This window comes from Ptychodera flava, chromosome 12 (genome assembly GCF_041260155.1).
Source record: "Ptychodera flava strain L36383 chromosome 12, AS_Pfla_20210202, whole genome shotgun sequence".
NCBI classification, from domain to species: Eukaryota; Metazoa; Hemichordata; class Enteropneusta; family Ptychoderidae; genus Ptychodera; species Ptychodera flava.
The window spans coordinates 19,677,041-19,696,889 of NC_091939.1; the positions used below are offsets into that span (position 1 = coordinate 19,677,041).

The following is a 19,849-nucleotide window of genomic DNA, read 5'->3' on the forward strand; positions in this document are numbered from 1 at the left end:
CTCACAAAACACCAATGATTAACAGAGTAATTTATGAGCAAAACACAACTATGACTCAAAAGGGTTATACCTTGTGATGCAAATTGTAAAATTTGAATTTCTTGCAAAAATATGTTCAATCAATATTGATTAACCATTCCTTGACTAAAGAATATCTGGAAAGCCTACTATCCTTCATGCTAATCATAATATTTGCTTCTGATCACATCCCTGCAATTAGGGGCATGTCTTCTGTTGCAATGTAATTTAAACACATCCGCCTACTAGAGACGCTGAGAAGACGAGATTTCACCATTGCACGAGGGAACTTTGCATGTGTGTGAGCAAATTTACAAGGCTTGTTACATTGTGAAAAAGAAATACTCCACAGAAGTTTCCACTAAGCTACTCATAACCCTTTCATGCCTGACTTTCTAGTAACTTACCAGAGCTACCCCTATATATAGTGGTTTAGGCCTGAAAGGGTTAAAAACACCATCAAAGTCAACCCACAGGAATATATTGGTCTGGACTGATCCATTTTGATGACAAGGTGTGTCATAAAAGTGTGTTGCCCTCACCTCTAGACAGCACATCATCAGTGGCATGTGTGCCAGCACATGTCTGGTTCCCATATTGGAATTCAACTTTTCAGTCAGTCGGCTGATCAAGCCATCGGCACCTGTAAAAAAAGTGATTGTGTTAAACTATAAATGAACAGATCTTTAAACATACATTTTATTTTCCCTTGTTTGGCCTGTTACTGAATTTATACAATACTGTTCAAGACAAATTTAGAATTGTTTTGGTTCAAAAATACTGTCAAAGATCAAACATCCTGGGTGAGATTATATAATTAAGTAGCGGAATCTTTCACAGAAATACAAATACTTTGCTTTCTCACAAATACAGTTCATGAAGGGCTTACAATGTATAACTTTTGTGAAATATCAGACCTTGTAAAATTGATGTGATGCAGAAGGAAATAAGTGTATCAAAACAACATTTACATAAAGTACAATTTTTACTGAAATATGAATTTTATTATAAAATAAGTGGATTAATACTTGCCTTTTCTTTGCAGTACAATTTTTTTTCAAATGAAGAGATAAAGAAATACAAAACAGTAACTAATGAGACAAAATAGCCTTGATGAATGTTAAAAGATGTTTAGTGGTCGTTGCAGCAAAACTAACCTGTATCCTCCATGACTGCCCATACAAGAAGGTCAACACACGCCGCATTGGCCTGGACAGCCAGGGCAAATGTGTTCACAGCGTTCATGTTCTTTGGTACATCCTGACTTCTATTCTGAAGCTCTGTCTGGCCAGACAGGAATAAGTCACGAATGAAAGACTGTACATCCACTGTAAAGCTGGTTGGCAAATCTGGTGGAGAAAAAGAAAACGGACCCACTGCGTTTGTAAAATTGGAAAGAGAATGAGATTGTAAGAAGTACTCTCTCTCAATTTCGAAAAACTACAACAGTTGTAAATTTGAAGGATTTTATATATGTATATATGTTATGAAGATTTTCATCAAAAGTGAAGCGTACATTTTGTCTGCTGCAACTGCCTGTTCAAATGAGTTTTGCGGTTGTTATGAACACTGTTTTTTGACACTGGAAATCTCATGTTGGGTGACCGTGTGGTGTTTTACTTCTCCAAGAAATCACACTATGACTTTTGGAAGAGACTCCAAGCTTGGGTATAAAAATAGGTGTGCATCATCCAGTCCTCCTGTGAGAGTCATATTGGACTGACTTCAAACAACAACTTTGAGATGAAACTTTGCCGATGAAATAACACATGGTCAGTAATTACTGTATGTAGCTTACACCTACCTTCCTGGTGATGAAGTAAATATCTGAGTAGTGTCACCATTGTAACGTTGATAGTTTCACTAAAGCTATGATAGATAAATGCTTGATCAGATTTGCCTTCGTCCAGATAATCTGATAAGGCATTGTCTAAAAACTTCAGTATGTCTTTGTTCATGAGCTTCTTGGCCTGGATGAAGAAAACTAATTCACATTGTAAAATCTAGAAACTGAACACCCAGCATTACTGTAGACAGAGAATATAAATTACAGAAATGATTCACTTTTATTGTGGCAAAAAAGATTCTGATATATATGAAAAAGACACAGAGTGCTATTTAGTAGGAATCTTGGATCAAAACAAGCTATGGTGTAAGAGTAAAGGTATAAAAATAGATTTCTCTGTATATATTGGTCTGCTTGATTGTTGAAAACAATATGAAAGCATTTCAGTCTAGCTGTGGTGATCGATTATTGCAGTTTTCTCTTGTAGAAAGCAAGCAAAAACAGTTTAGTGAGTTTGAACATCTCTGATTATCTGTCTTCTGGGCGTTAACCCTATAATACCTGGCAGTGTACATGCATGGGCAGTTTCAACTTTACTCTGGGTGGCAATACATGAGGTTTTGGCTCAGTACCGCTTTTTACTGACGTGGCAGATTTGGAAGTGATACTGTCTGGTAGGAAAAGGGTTAAGATTTGATATGAAATGGATGGAAGGTACACTCCCTTTCACCATGGAGTGAACAGATTACAATTTGATGAGAAAATCAAATGCATTTACATAGAGCATGTGTCACATCATGATATGATTTGGTAATAAAAGCTACACGGCAGTTTCTTTGTAGAGGGTGACATAAACAGTATAATTTACAGGGGTTCGTTAGTCACTTTACTGGGGATGGCCTTGGTATATTGAAGCAATTGTAACTGGGGGAGGGTATCCCGAACTATACAATATGTTCCTACACCTTTGTAAAATCACTGATATGTTTCTACAACAAGATAATTGTTTGACTCAAAATTCCTGAAGGAGAGAGTTCTAAAACTCTCATCCTGCCAAGTTCATACATTACCATCAGGTCAAGTTGGTTACAAAAAGTGAAGCATACACTGTCCCATATGTTGCATTTTAACAAGAAATTGAAAGTTTAGAGGCCCCTGAAAATAAAGATACTGTGAGAATGATTTTTACAGGCTAAAGCTGCTGTAACAACAGACCACGCCAAGTGGGTGAAAATACATATGGTTTTGGCTTTTTACTGACTTGGCAGATGGGGTAGCCATACTGTCTGGCAGGAAAGAGCATTACATAGCCGTATAGTGAACAAACTTACCATCTGTAGGACAATTTGTAACTGTTGTACATTGAATTTGATTGGTGGTCGTTTTTCTTCCTCCCACGCAACCACTGGCTTCATTCGTGGAAAGCTTGACCCAACCACTGTGAATAGGTGAACCATTGGATCAAAGCCGTAGTGTTTGTTTCGAAGTCTCTGCTTTTCTTCCTCTCTGTCGGGAGGTGGTATGTGTCTTGTTGGTGAGTACCTGTCTTCAATGGTCGGCGTCACGGGTGATATCGACCCATCGGGAGGATTGATGTTTTTCAGCGTCTGCGACATCGACCGGGAAATGATTGGGCGGAATGTGCTGAACGATCGCCTGACAAAGACGACTTTCTCGTCCCCTGTCTGCACGGTTGCGGGGCTCACTGGAGGTGACAACAGCTGACACAGGAGGGGAGTTTGATCACTGCTGGAACGGCCCATGGCTCTGGCCATTCCAATAAATACTGGCACAATGTCCCTGCACAGACGACCTGTTTATGGAGAGTTGCAAATATCAATGCTCTGGCAAAATAGCCAAACAATCAACAATTTTACATTTTACCAAGAGTAAAGTATACTTTATTAATTTACACAACAATGCTGAATGAATTTTATATCCATTTGTAAATTTCAAATGTTCTAAGCTGCGCGGTTTCTTTTGGATTTATTCTGGGTTTAGAAAATCTTGATCCTTGTAAATTTTCCTGAGTCTTGATCAAAACATAAAGAGATTATCATTTTTTAAGATGCCAAAAACTTACTTCTTGTCACCTCTCCAGAGCTGGGACTTTGACACATCTTGCCCAGAGTCTGAAACACATCCAGCTGTGTTTGAATAATCTGGAACAAAGTTGGAAAAGATTGACAGCTTAGTGATTCAAGTTTTGTGATGAAAAGTAATAAATAAAATGTTACTTGACAAACTAAATTGATAATTTAGTTTCAAATGTGACATAGGTGTACACATGTGGGAAAAGGATTTTAGTTTCATCAATTTGGAAATTTTGCCTTTATACTTATTCAGAAATCTACTTTTTGTTTAACCTTTTTTTTGAAAATTGAAAAATTGAGAAATTGAGAGAAAGAATTAAAGTATTGAGCTGCACAGACAACCATTTTGCCTGTTGTTTTTATTACAAAACTGAAATCTACTCCCTGACTGCTGTTTAACCCTTTGAGTGCTGTAATTTTTCCCAGCAAAATTTTAATGCAATATTTTACCAATTTTTATGAATTTTTCTGCAATTTCTTTATTATTTTGGAACAAATGGGTATCACCCTTCATCGGCTACAGTTTGTGATCAAAATTTTAGAAAAATCTGAAAAAATTTGACTGGGCTGTAGTTTATAAAAGCAACAAAAATTGACTTTAGCACTCAAAGGGTTAAATATCACACTTGAGGAATCTTCATTTCGAGAATATGGAGAGAGGTTTTGAAGGAAGTAATAAAGTTGTGATTTTTTTAAAGCTTTTTCAGAAGTTTGCATAAAGTCTATTTATATTAGAACAGCAGCATTCCTCACAAATTTCATGTTAATGACAAAAGTGATACATATTAACATAAACATATGAAATTATTAAGTTGATGTTTTCAGACTATTGAGCATTTCAAATATTCAACAGGGACCATTTCCAAATTCCAATATAATCCGAACCATACTCACACTTCCACAGTTGTCCTCATCTTCAGCTGCAATATCATTGAGAAGTGTCGTCAAACAAAAACTGAAAATTTCACTCTCTGGAAGCTCTGCAAGATTAAGTCACACAAAACGCATAACAGGAATGGGCAGAGTCAAATCTTTTTAGCCTAGAGCCATCAATATTGCATTTTCCCAAAAGATAACTGGTGGATTTGTACCATTATATTGGTCTTGTAGGCCTGAGATGATTGCAAGGATGTGATGATGACCCATGCAAGACTTACCACAGTATTGTCCCTACAGACTACCAAGTTGTGATCACTCTTTACAAAGCTTGATTTTGGCACTATTACCATTCATGTTAAAGGTAGAATGCACCACGGGGACAGATATTCAGACTCTCAAACTTTTACAATTCTTTTCTTGTCTACCACTTGTGGGAGCTCATTTTAAAGCTTGTCTGACAAGGAATATTTTCACCATCTTAGTTTTTCAAAAATCTAAAATTTTATTTTTTCTCCATAGAGTTAACACAGTGATGGTGGCCATTTTGAATTTCAATTACTGGTAAATCTTGAGTATTTTGTTTCTCTTGTACCAAATTTGCAAGGTGGCTCCCGATTTTTATTCCTGATTTTGAAAGAGAATAGTTGAAAGATACCCAGAGAAAAGCTTGACCAAAATTTAAGTCTTTCACTTTCAATAGGCATATACAATGAGACCAACAATGTTATTTGATGTCAATGTATTATGTTTCAGTATACTTTGACCCTGTTTAGGTCAAATCATTCAAAATCGATGTAAAAAATCAAAGTATACAAGTCTCTTCAAATTTACTGTTAAGAGGATGTGCTGGGTTACCTGTGTACTGTAAATCACTGTGACACACAACAATGGACACACTCTATACTGTACACAAGCGTGTACATGTCCCCGAGTACATGTATGTCTGTCATAGGTACTTTTACTATACATATCAATGTGCTTGCAAGATAGATATATACATGTAGACATGTCTATATATGCTCATAAAGGTCTTCAATCGGCCGAATCAGTTAAAATACAATCTTACATGAGGCACGTCATGCAATTAACCTACTTGACCTGATAGAATCACATACATTGTACACCCTGAAGCAAAGGGTTGAAATCAGACTTTTTAATTAGCTAATGGAATTCTGTCAGTGAAGGCATGTTTCATGACAGGACAAATAAGAAAACACCAGAGATACAGTGCATGATACTACTTACTTCCTTTGGTGTGAAGTATCGGATCTTCAATCCATATTGCTTTCGGGAATGATTTCAACAGTCCTAGGAAATACGGAATAATCTTATCCTTGTGCTGAAAGCAGAATTTAACGGAAAGATTATCAGGTCTGAAAGATATACCAAGCCGACTCAAAATGTTTATATTAGTTTTCACTTCAAAATGTTTATATTATGAGTTTGAAATCACTGTAAAAGGTTGTCTACATGTACAATGCATGTCTGCTGTAGCCACTCTGGTTTATTCACTTTTCACACGTCTTCATATTGCAGTTGTTTCCGGAGAAAATTTAACCACACACTGAGACAATTGTTTATAGCCTATCACTTTCAGAACTTTGATTAAAGTTTAAGTCGGGAACAACACATCCGCAGGAAGTTGGACATGATTGAGCTAACAGTTACCATGACAACGTACCTGGAGACCTGACTCAAGGAGATAAATTCCCAACGCAATCACAGCGTCTTGTCTTCTTTGATCCAACACATAGATTGACTTGCCATTGGAATGTGGACACATGGCCAGCAAACGATTCACCTGAAATGATAAAATGCACTGTATTAGATAAAAGCCCAGTTTCTTTCAGTATCTTTTGAACTTTGTGGTGTTATACAATCCATTATTACTGATCAGACAGGAATGAAAACACATAAAGAATTGACAAACATTTTAGACTGAACCCACCCTGTCACTTGTTTATATGGTTTTTTCATTTCATCTTTTAAGTTTTATACTGAAACATATCAGTTGTTATTTATACAGAGCTCATATTGAAATCTTTAAGATTCCTGCAGTGATTATGTATTGTTTATTTTTGGTGCGAGTTTGATTTGACACCGTCTGAACTTTACTGTATTTTAACGAATTATATTTTAAGCAGGTGTTCAGTTACACTTTATAATTCAATAAATCTTTAACTGTAACTTTAACTTCATTTCATTATAAAGAGAATGTAAGTGAACAGCTTATCAGTCATCTTATATTTTCCTTTTATTTTTGGTTCAAGGAAATGTGAGTTACATTTCCATGGAATTACATGTAATAGGAGCACTGCCAAGCAGGAAATGTATTTAGCTTACGACGATCACACTGAAATTTACAGACAGGAAAAAGATTCCACATATGATCAAATGATACTTGCAGCTTTAAACTGATTGGACTGAAACCAATACCCCTTCTCAGTACCACAATACTGCACACTGGTGTTACTTTCGGTTGAATGCTGTGACCAACATGTACACGTCAGTCAGTTCACATGAATTGAACACATGCCAGGCAAAATTATACCACCTTCTTTTTGGGTTTAGAATCTATACAAGGACCCGTATCTCAACAAAATCCTGTCTTATCAGTGACACAACACCTGCCCATTAAGAGTCCACGCAAAAATTGTAGGCACTATTCTCAGATCGAAGTACTTACATGAATGTGTATGTTCAGCTGTTGCAGGTATGGCTTCATTAGCTAAATGCATCTCTTAATACGGCACAATACTATGTTAATTATCCAGTGTGGGTGTTTGTGTGTGTGTTTGTGTGTATGTAAATATATATATATATATATATATATATAATATATATATATATATATATATATATATATATATATATATATATATATATATATATATATATATATATTATATATATACAGTATGCATATATGTGTGTGTATACATACATACACACACACACCTGTATGTGTGTGTGGTGTTCCTCAAAAATGTCTCTGTTTACATATTGGTACAAAAGGTTTCATCATTGAAGTGCCCAGGGCAATTATAAGGGAGAATCCTTATAATCATCACCACCTACATTGTAACAGGCTGCAAATTAACACTTCACAAGTTTGTAAAGAATGCTGTAAAGTCTGCACAATTGCTTCAACATCTGTGCTTCATTCATCTGCTCTGATTTTAGTGTTAGCTTACACATGAAAATAACGTCCATACATCTTGATTTTCTGCCAGAAACATTTTCCTTGACCTATTTTACACTGGTACATCAATTTACAGTTGTCGTATCTTTGTAGTGTATGTATCTCTTTACTGAATAACTTTCCGGCCCTGACCCGCATCCAGCTATGATAGCAAGAGGCAAACAACTTTGATATTTATTGGAATGTACATGTAACATCTCTTTCTATGACAGACCTACATGCTGTGGCACATGTATCATTGCTTTTTATCACACATTCGGTACATCTGATATAACGCAGTACAGAGTGATGCAACTTCATTGAAATGCTGACTACTTTTCATCCTTGACCCACATCTGTATCAATGGCAGGAAAATATGAGTTAACATACTTGGAATGCATCAGATTGTTAAAGGGCTGACTGTTCAGCCATGACTTAAAACAGGTGCACCTATATCAACATGTAGCAGTGTTTTAAAATATGGTTTAGATTTGCAGCTGTAGAAAATATAAATTAACACTAGATTATTATTATATTATATACACATACATGTAAAGTATATATGGTAGTTTTATTAGTTTTTATAACTATTTTTGTCCGTTATTGTTATTATTTTTCATAATTATTATTATTATTATTTTACCATACTGTATCCACTGACGATATAGTAGTGTAATAACATTATTATTATATAATAGAAGTATTGTATGAGTTGCCTGTGTCACTGCACTAGAGAGTATGTGCTGATGTCTGATCTGTTGAACTTTCTCCCCGCACTTGTACACATGTACTCAACCTCGGCTAGTTGACTAAAGGCATGTGGCAAACGCAGTGGTTTTACAAGTGGATGAGTTCAGTAAGCCCTTCAGCTCAGGGTGGAATGACGTTATGGTATAATCAAAATCATTCCACGTGTATACATACAGAGTACTATCGTGTCATGGCATAGAATGATGAATATAGCAACAATGATGATAAAGATGATGATGATAATGATAATGATCATGATGGTGATAACATTGATGACATTCATGACGATGATAATAACAGGGAGGAAAAGGAAGAAGCTGTATCATGTGCATGTCTGATGATAGTTTGAGAAAATATTTAAAAAGTGGCTAAATTCCCTGACCTCTATGCACAGGTCAGAATGATAGATATGTATCTGTGTCCCTGTGTTCTTAGAAAATCAACTTAATGTTCATGTGTCTTCTGCAGTAACACAGTTTCTTGCAAACAGTTCATTTTCCACTAAGAATAACATGTACATGTGTTTCTGACAAATTCTTCCCATCTGGCGGAAAAGCACACTTTGCTTCAATCACATGACAGAGTTCAAATAATGTGATCTCTAGTATCCATTGGAATTTCAGGGTTTTGTTTTGGCTTCAGGTCAGACAGTGTAATCACCAAACCAAACAGCACAGCCCAGCATTATCAATGTTCATCAGATTATTTGCAATTTGTTTTTGAATACAGTATATTTACCTGGTAAAATGGTAGGTTGAGTAAAGAGGATAAATTTTGTAGATTGTCGCCAGGAATTGCATTCATTTTTGTAAATCACACAAGTAACAATCCTACTCTGAAATGACAGTATTTACTGGGAATAGTGAGGACCATCGACCAGACGAAATTTGAGAGACTTACGATCCATTTCTTTCATAGATTTTTTGATGTGGAATCTGATATCAAGCCCCTGGACTATGGACTTCACACTTTACAATGTACAAGTAGTCCTGAAGTACTTGCTTCACGTGTCACAGATAATAAAGTTTAATATTGAACATGAAGGTATGGAAGTTTTAATTATTTTGTATACGCTAGTTTTAGATGTCAAATTTGGATGTCAAATTTCAAAACAAAGGATGACAAAATAGCATACATGTAAATTATGTTGACTGCTTATTTCTAAAGGCCGTTTTTCTTCAATTACATACATGTAAGTGTACATGCTACTCTACTTTGATATCAATAATTGATATTTTGTTAAAGAATTATTCACACCTACTGTATGAAATCTAATTAGGTTTATTCAATTTTATCATCTCACATTGTCAGCATTCACTGCATGGAATTTGGATATACTAGTAGTCCAGACACTCCATGTATACAATGGACTTCAAACCCATGCCTAGCTTGTTGGTGACCATTCACAATGGTACAAGGGGGACGGTTTAATCATTTATCAGTAGCCACTCAAAGGTGTGTCTTTTGAAATGATCAGAAGATACTATTTGGATGAAGATCTGAGACCTGCTTATTGAATACATAAACTATGTGTATTACAGAGAGTGAGCACAAGTATAGTGCCAGTTCACATACCGGTACATGTTAAAATCATTATTCAAATGTTAGGCAAAAGGTAGATAGTGTCAATAAAAACAAGAAATGTTCCACATAACACTATTACAGAGAGTAGAATTACAAACACGTAAATCATGAAATTTACATGTAATACATGAGAGTAAGTTACGGGTAATGCAATACACACTGTGTATAATGTTAACTTTTGATGATTTTTTTCACTATTCTTGTTTTTAATAATTTAACCATAATTTCTTGTTTTACTCCCCAAAGCATGCTGATAAACACAGTATTCAGCTTGTCAACTCAGCCTGTACTTGTACAGACTGCATTGTTCTTGTTGAAAAGTGAATTCTGGTCCGGACAAGAATTCATATGTAAACAAAGTGCATTTTACACATATAGACACACCGTTGACAAGCTCAGTAGAGGGTATTTAAACATTCTTTTGGGAGTCAAATAAGAACTTGTAATTGACAAACCAAAATGATGAAAAAAATCATCAAACATTAGCATTACTGGCCCTGTAAAGAAACGCTTCTATTAGTTTCAACAGAAACTCCAGTAGAACAGTATATCTACATAAGCAGCATTCTGAAAATTGACATGGTGTATCTGTGATACGTGCATGGTTATGTATTATGAAACAAAAAGGTCACATACATTGCGGATAATGTCATAATGATGGAAGAGATTTAGAGTGGCTTGGAGAGCGTTTATGCATACTACTTGAAACCTGAGTATAAGTATTTCCTGTAACAGATTTTAAACAAGCCTTCTGATTGGTGGAGAGCGTCCCTGCCTGTGCTTCTACATAGCTGATCCAATCACAATCTTGTCCTTAGACAACACAACAACCTTATCAAATAAACAGGGAACTTCATTCCAGATATTCAAACCGAATGAGTGATTATTTGATTTTTATTACATGAAAGAGGTTTATTATGCTACTGTATATAGGAATTACATGTAACCTAATACAGATCGGATAGAAAAAAATATCCTTTGAAAAATCAACATCCGTTGCAACTTTTCTGGTAGTCCTATGTCATATACATGTATTCTGTGCAATACAATCAAACGAAAAAAAGAATTTCAAGTATTCTTTTTGTTGGAGAAAGTGATTTAGATCCTCTTGAAAAGAGAGGTCACGATACAATTCTTTAAAACTAAAAAACATCAACACATCTGAAATTGAAAAAGTGAAATCAATAGTAGTTGCACAATTACTGTTGGTTTTTTCACTTTCTGAGAACCGAACTGATGTGTCTCATTGCTCATTGTAAGCTCTTCACAGATGTAGTCTGTGTACCCCCTGCATCTAATCAAGCTCTTTCAGTGACAGTACATTATGGGGATATGAACATGTGCCTCAACCACTGAGAGACACTGCAGCTATCTTCTAACATACAAATAGTAAAAATATGTCTGTCGAGATGACAGTTTACAACGCAAATTGTAAATTTGGGTAGTAAAAAAATAAAATTGAGTCCCTTGGTGCCTCAATAAAAAAGTAATTTCAAGATTTGTACATTGAGCCTACTGACCTAACAAGATTGCCTTGCAGCTATCAACTGTCATAAATTACAGTCAGGGTTTTATCTATAATTCTCCTATTTGTCGTCCCGAAGGCTTGTTATTCATGGGAAACTCAATCACATCATAAATTTCTAGATGATATAACTCACTGGGTTGATCTTTTTTTCCCTTGGAAATATGGCATGACATGAATTTACAGTGTGCAGTGAGCACTGTAAATACCCGGTTGAAAGTAAATGACAGTGAAATTACATTAGAGAAAAGATAACATTAGCAATACAACATCCAAAGATCATAACCTTTATGGTATGTGAAGATTATATTCCCTTAGTGATAATTACATTCAGAGTCTTGTCAGGTTTGAAAAGTTCTCTCCGAGCAAATGAAAGCAGGCAATCTTCAGAAATACTGTGAAATGCAAACCTAATGGTAGGGGATGATGGGTATTAAACCATTCATTGATAAACTAATTTATCATGAGGTAGGATTACCTATTTGTGTTCAAACATTTTCATTAGCTATAGTCATTATGGTGTTAATAGTCATTTATATTAAACTGTGAAGCAATTCCCTGCAAGCCAAAGCAGAGCTGAATTCTCACTACATGTATGATAACAGACAATAGAAAGGCATGTAATTTTTACCCTTTAACCACCAAACTTTAGTACAATTATATAGTTCCTGTACGGCTAAAATTGGACCCCATCCAGGGAAATAGGAATGAAAGGGCTAGGAAGGGTGGTCAATATTGAGAAGAAAGGCTATGATTATAGATTAGAAAGCTTTCACTTTCATATACAGCATATCAAAATTTAGCTTGTAAATCCACAGTGGTATTATAAAAAGCACACTGTATACCAATATGTATATGTTAAACAATATTGGAAATATCCAGCAATTTTCCAATTTACATTATGACTAGCTGTTTTGTTTTTTCAAGTAGTTATTGGTAGTCCATAGATGTAACGATAAATCTAATTCCACATTTTTTCTAATTCCACTAATTCAATATCAGCTCTCTCTCTCTCTCTCTCTCTCTCTCTCTCTCTCTCTCTCTCCATCCATCAATGCCTCTCTCTCTCTCTCTCTCTCTCTCTCTCTCTCTCTCTCTCTCTCTCTCTCTCTCTCTCTCCATCCATCCATCGCATCCATTGCCCTCAAATTCTCTCTGGGGCTTGGGCATTTTCTAGGTGAGTGAAAACATATTTTGGGTGTAGTTTGAATTTTATATTGTAATTGATACCTCATTCAAGTACCTTTGATGTGTAATTTAATTCCTTCAGAATATGTATCTTTTGTGACAGAATGGCAATAAACATCTGTGGAAAGTGATTTTTGTTCAACATAAATTGATTTCTGATAAAGTTAAATTGTTTAATCAGACAGATGTGTCAGAGAAATATCCTCATATTGCCATATTGTAAACTTATAGTTTATCATTATGTTGTTGTAAAGGTACTCTGACTGAACCAGACATTGTCAGCAATTTGATGCAAACAATAGTAGGGTTACTTTTCATCTATGATCTTCAACTTTCCAGCGTGCGATTTAGAGTGAAGCTTGGATTTCATCACCTGGTATATCCCTTGAATCTTCCTCAACTATTTGTTGAACAGCCCTTGAGTAAATTGCAAAATTTTGTTTTGGTAAGGTATTCTGACTTTTGAAGTAAAATTCTGCCTTCCACAAAGATGCATGTTCAAGTGCATATGAGAGTGTACACTTTATACACTTGATTTCCTGCACTGTGCAGGATTACAGGATCAGGTACATGTATATGTACACTTACGGTTCATCATTCTGTCGCTAGAATGGCTTCATTTGTGAACAAAAATGCCTTATGGTGATTGCAGCTTTTGGAAAGATTCAAAAGACATATTTGCTAGTATTGAACAAGGAACAATGGCACAAAGAATGATCACTATTTGCTGTCTGCTACCCTGTTCATTTCCTAAAATTTTGTTGTAATATTTGGACTTAAAAAACCCAAAATGATATGTAAATGAAACACATGTACCGTACTTGAAAAGATACAAATGTGATTATTACCCAGGATTACGAACTTTGGTTAGTTTACCTTCTTTGCTATCAATCTCCTTTCGATACACGTTGAGTGTCAAAACTTTCACATTTACACAATCTCCTGTACCTGGCTATTCAGCAGAATGCCTTTCTAATCAAATTTTTAATCAAATTTCCAGCTTCATCTGTCACCGTAATACTAAAAGCTTATAAAATATGTGGTAATCTATTACTCTCAATGGTGGAATTTCCTCACCCAGGGTCCTTACAGAGTCGGTTTCACTCACAGCTGTACATTACTTCTCTGTTGAAATTTACAACTACTGTACCGTTACCTTGAAAACTAATACGGCTCAGCCCGGTGTTACAGTACGTGCCAGGTGCCCTTGGGATATGACTGTACATCAATTTCAAAACACTGCTGCTCTCACGTGAATGCGTAATGAATTTATGATGAAAAATACTAAGCAGTCTCAGTAATAATTTAGACACTGCATTGAAAGCACTATTTTCCAGCAAAGGCTTCCGATGACCTCTTCCCGGTTGAATTACTTTTTTTTGCATCCTTTTATATTCATTTTATTTTTAATGATTCCCTGAGGTAGTAGCCAGCAGCTGTCGCAATGCTTTCATCCCTGATATTGTCCAGCCTCACACTTTACAAAGAAGGAGTTGTGGTAAATTTTTATATCGGTCTTTTTAAAGTTATGTTTAGTGACAAAACATGTACACACCTGACAAAAACATTTAGAAAACCACACTATTAATTAATATTTCTTGAAAATGCTTCAACACAGCTGACTGATGGAAAGAAACTAATGGTAACTTTTTAAAAAAGATTTCCTACAACAAAACAACCACACTGTTTTTTGACGATATTTAGTATATCACATTTACATAGTTGTCTTACAAGCTGATAATAAAGAAGACTGACAGAGAAGACCCCGACCTCATTCATAGATACACGTATGGTAGATAATGGCACATAATAAGAATTCCTTGCATATATACAGTGCATATACTAGGAATTAATTTTCCATTCCAACAGCCATCCTACTTCCATTCTATCAATGAAGCAGGGCTCTCTGAATGTTATATTACCATGTTTCACCAGAGAAAAGATGTACATAATGTCTTACATGAAGTGAAAATAATACAAATGATCCTAGAATGTAGTATTTGTCTTGTAGTATAAGGAGCTACCCAAAGACAATTTGGTCTGTGTTAACATTTTAGTATATCAGTGATTTGTACAAATTACAGATTGCGTGCTTGGATCTCTGCACAACATTTTTATCACTGAAAATTGAACAATTTAGATTATCTGATACTGATCACCTGATAGGAAATGGCATGAAAGAATATGTCATCACTCCAAACAATAACATGGTTATACAGTGTGTTAGGCACAAATATCTGGAGCCCATCCCTTTGATGATTGACCAAAATTTGGCATACAGGGATTACTGCATAGGCCTGCAAGTCATCTGCCAAATGACAAAACTGCATCTATTATTCAAGATAATATGGCCCAATAAATGTACATGATTATTACATTTAAATGGAATCTAGGGTCCACTAAAATGATCCATAATCCAGGTCATTATTATTTCATTTTTATGTTGCAAGTGAACAGGTCCCTTGCAGATGGATTTTTTTCCCACACAAAATAAACACTGGTAGTTTATTGTGTGTTCTAACTTAATTCTGGCTGACTGGTTTTATAGATGGCTTCACACATGACTTTATGAAGTTGTTTTGTAATATAATAAAATAATTTTGAACTTGAAATCATTCATTATCAACAGATGTTTCCCCTGTAGCTTAAAATATGTTTCAAAATACCATAGCATTGATGTAGTTAATAATTCAGCATACATATACCACTAATATGGAATACAGATTTCACACACGAATGAAATTTGTAGTCACCATCAAATGTACAATACTCAGCAATAACAAGCATTTGGAAATGCTCATAACAGACTGAGTATTTTTAATTAAATCATGTACCATAAAACAATTTATGTTTCTCATTTTATGCCAGTAAACAACTACTGTGATTTTCCAAAATTGAAACTGTTGCTGAATCTCTTTTGCTGTCCAATTTCACCCCAAACCCAAAATTTTATTCCCTGTATTGTTCATTTTGTTTGGTTTATATTAAGTGTAGAATTTAATTCATGACCTAAAGAGTAATTAATGAGACATTCATTCTCGCACATTTATATTTCTGGATAGTTTTAATAACTACATAACAAGTATAATATAATTTAGTAGCATGAGCCTTGTGGTGATCTATTAAAATTTACTGCCAGCCCAAAACTTTTATAATTCCAGCTTTCTTGATATTTTAAGGCTATACAATTTCTACAAGCCTTTCATCTTGACAGAATCCTGTGAAATGGGTTGACACTATAAAAAGACAGGGAGTTATGCTAAAGTTTACTAGTGTAAGGACTGGCATGAATTCCCTGTTTTGAACATTAGCCATCGGCGCATCAGCAAAAATGCATGGTTCATGTTTACGAATTCATAACAAAGTATAGTATACCAATAACATACAAATGTTTCAGGTTTGATCAACATATATCTGCATGTCAAATGAAAGTTTGGCGATGGAAAATGATCCAACCTAAGTTTAAATTTACATTTAATGCTGCTAGCATCAACCATGCAATTTGATTTCAAGACATTTCAAATATTGTGAGAAACACAAGCCCTTATGTACACATAAGAGCAGGGCAACTCTTATGCACATCCTGGTTTTTCTCACTCAGGTGTGACAGGCCAGCAGTATCTTGTGGCTTGAAATTTGTTTTCTTCAGTAAATGATTAAACTGTATTTCCCTAAATGCTACAAATGTATCCCTTCATACAGTTTAAATTAATTGGAATTCTCTACATGCAAGCAAGAAAGGCCTGAGTGTTGTTATTATAGCTAATGATCTAGGGGATGAGCCACACCTACTGTGTTATATCAACACATTGATTGAGGTCAGCAGATAAACCAAACTTATTTGGTCACATCCCCATTCATGTAAGTTGCGAAACAGGGAAACATTATTGCGTTACTGAGATTAGGGATTTTAGGTCACGTGACATTTGTGTTGAACGCACGCGTTCGATGCAGGTCTAGTCCGAACTTTCGTGTTAATTCTTAAATAGACCAAATAATCAGAGAAAATGAAACTGTAGTGTTGAAGATTATTATTTTAACTTCATTTTGGGAAATTTTCACTTTTGTACTACGATAAATGGCAAAGCAGCACGACTACAAACTCACGCGTACCGGCGATTTTGGCGTCCATTATGAGCGTTGTGCCGTGACCTCGAATGTCCCGCGAAGGAGATCGAACATATACCTCTTTGATAGGCTCTCCGCATGACTTATTCTGATCGCATCACTATTTTTTGGGGTTGGTACGAAAGTAGAGATCATGGGCTTCATTTTGAGGGGGCAAACGTTAAAATCGGCCGAGAAAAACTCAATCTGTGATCAAACTTTGTGTTTCGTTTGTGTTTTTTTGAAAGAAAATCTTGATTTCCTTAAACGTTCGGCCCCAAAATTAATTTTATGATAAATATTAATTGTAATTCTGCAATAATTACGAGTCTGACGATGCGAAAAATGATGCTTAAGGCCCTTTTTAGCGAGTATGGTTTCACCCCAACTTTACATCCGGCACTCCCGGAATTACATACAAGCACTCGAGACGCTTCGCGTAATTGGCGCATTCGCCGCATGTTCTGTGTCAGGAGGTCTAAGCTGAGTTCCGACGTTCATGATTTTGCAGCTAGATTTGTCTGATTTCTTATCTAACGCAAGGAACTAGAGAAATATACTTTACCCTTTCAAACGTTATCTTGTTCGAAGTAGTTTGACTTCCGGGTGATATTTTTCGAGAGACACTGAGAAGTTGTCAAGCCAGCACTGCACTGCAGTGTAGGCATACGCATGAGCACCACACTTTGCCGATACTATACTGAAATTTTAGTTTCTATATTTAGTTCCCGAGAAGGGGACTATTTTGTTTCTCTCTGAAGAACAAGCCATAGATTATTAATTTGTTCTTTCCTCATTGATGGTGTCCCGGACTTTGAAAAAGTTGTATTTATACTGGTTTGTATTTCGGACCGCTGACTTCGACATGTTCGAGGGTCTATGTTATTTCCGGGGCAGCTTAACTTTGCATCCAGTTTAATGCAGTTGTTCATTCTATAAATGCGTGTTGATATTAATTTTACGGCATTGAAAAAGGGTTGAGAACGAAGTTTTTTTGACTTTTTGGAAAAGTTCTTTGTTTTAACTTAAAATCGACATTAATCAGACATATTTCATAATCATTTAATAAAAGTTGTAATACACACAAAAAATTTTAAAAAAAATTCGAAGTTCAAATTAAAAAACTCTAAAAAAATATTTGTTAAATTAAATCAAGTTCTAAAATGTCACAGGTATCATTTGATTGTTTACAGGTATTGTTGTTTATTTGTTTACCTTGTAAATATAAATCTAAATAACTTTTTTCATATATGCAAAGTAAATATGGAATATGATTATCATATTTCTGTAGATGTTCACGATACATAATGCATACAGCGATCAATGTCACAGGTATCATTTGATTTTTTACAGGTATTGTTTTTTTTGTTTACCTTGTAAACAGCATTCTAAATAACCTTTTTCATTTATAAAAATTAAAAAACCTTTGAACATTTCGTCAGCAATGTCCACAAAAAACTTCATCAATTTTCAATAAGAAATGCTTGAGTTATTGCAAAAAGCACAAGAAATTGCAATTCTAGTTTCCTCAAACAATGTTCAAAATGGGGTCACCTGGTGGTTATGATAACTACAGGTGTCTACCATCGCATAATTTCTAAATAGGAGAAAGTTTTTTCAAATTCAACAGGACATATCTCTGCATGTACTGAACCGATTTTCATCAAACAAAATGCAATCAATTGGTCTTGAAGAGAGCTTTCTTTTGATATATAATTTATTATTATTATAGCTGTCTATCAATTTCATGTAAAATCCCTACTGAGGTAATAGATAGTATCTTTGCTCAATGACTCAATGCAAATAAAATTCACAAAATTAGAGTGAATTGAATTGAAATGAATATATACCTGTACAGTACACAAGTAATGTACTGAAACTTCTCTCGTTTATCGCCAATAATATTTGCAAAGGTGTAATTTCCCATGGGGCCAATTAAAACATTAAAGCAGATGATTGCAGTATACGCTTTAAAAGTTGTCACACAAATTGCAATTTATACTATTTCATTTAAATCTTTATTGCAATATGCTGAACAATTATTTACTTTGGAATATATCTTGTAGATATTTCAATACAAAATGCAGTTTGTGACCACTTTCCCTTACTCCCTTAATGCACACAAGGGAAATACTTTTGAAAAGCTGCTACCTGCGAACTTACTATACTATAAATTGGGGTTGTACCTGTACAGGGCTACAGTACTGTAGTGTAGTGCCAATGGAAACCATTGTCGACATAGACGATACTTTCTATCAACTATGTAGCTAGCCACTTCAGTGTAAATGGTAAATTGCAAGTCGATGACATTTGCAAATGGTATATAAAACGAAATGTGTGAGTACCACAACATGATGTGACAGTCGAAGACAACACAAAACATGACACAAGCTTCGTCTGTAACTTGTGTATATAGATACGCTACGCAGCTCAGCAGCAGAGTAACATAATTGCCGACGCGGCGCTGCACACTGACATCGTATCGTACGCATATGACTTTCATAGTTTTAGCGACACTGTAATTGGTTTCCCTAAAACTAGATTCAGCAATCAATACGTTATTTGATCATTTCACTCACCTTCTCCCATGGCGCGGGTGTTATATTCGCTAAGCACCGGGCCAAATGTATTAGGGTCGAGGAGAAAAATTTCTTCTCCTCCGCCGCCATATTGACTCACACCGTACTACCCAAGTATGCGAGAAAATTTGAAGTGGTCCAAAAAATGACCGGTTAAT

General features: G+C 35.3%; 1 protein-coding gene across 1 annotated transcript in view; it reads right to left on the bottom strand.

Moving 5' to 3' along the window:
* The window catches only part of LOC139145317 (phosphatidylinositol 4-kinase alpha-like), a 43,878-nt gene extending 24,071 nt beyond the window's left edge, over positions 1-19,807 (bottom strand). Inside the window, 9 exon segments of the mRNA XM_070716406.1 lie at positions 561-661; positions 1,176-1,367; positions 1,823-1,988; positions 3,136-3,617; positions 3,888-3,966; positions 4,792-4,877; positions 6,022-6,115; positions 6,458-6,577; positions 19,692-19,807. Coding sequence (XP_070572507.1) covers positions 561-661; positions 1,176-1,367; positions 1,823-1,988; positions 3,136-3,617; positions 3,888-3,966; positions 4,792-4,877; positions 6,022-6,115; positions 6,458-6,577; positions 19,692-19,781 — 1,410 coding nt within the window. The 5' untranslated portion in view covers positions 19,782-19,807.
* Positions 19,808-19,849: the final 42 nt, after the last annotated feature.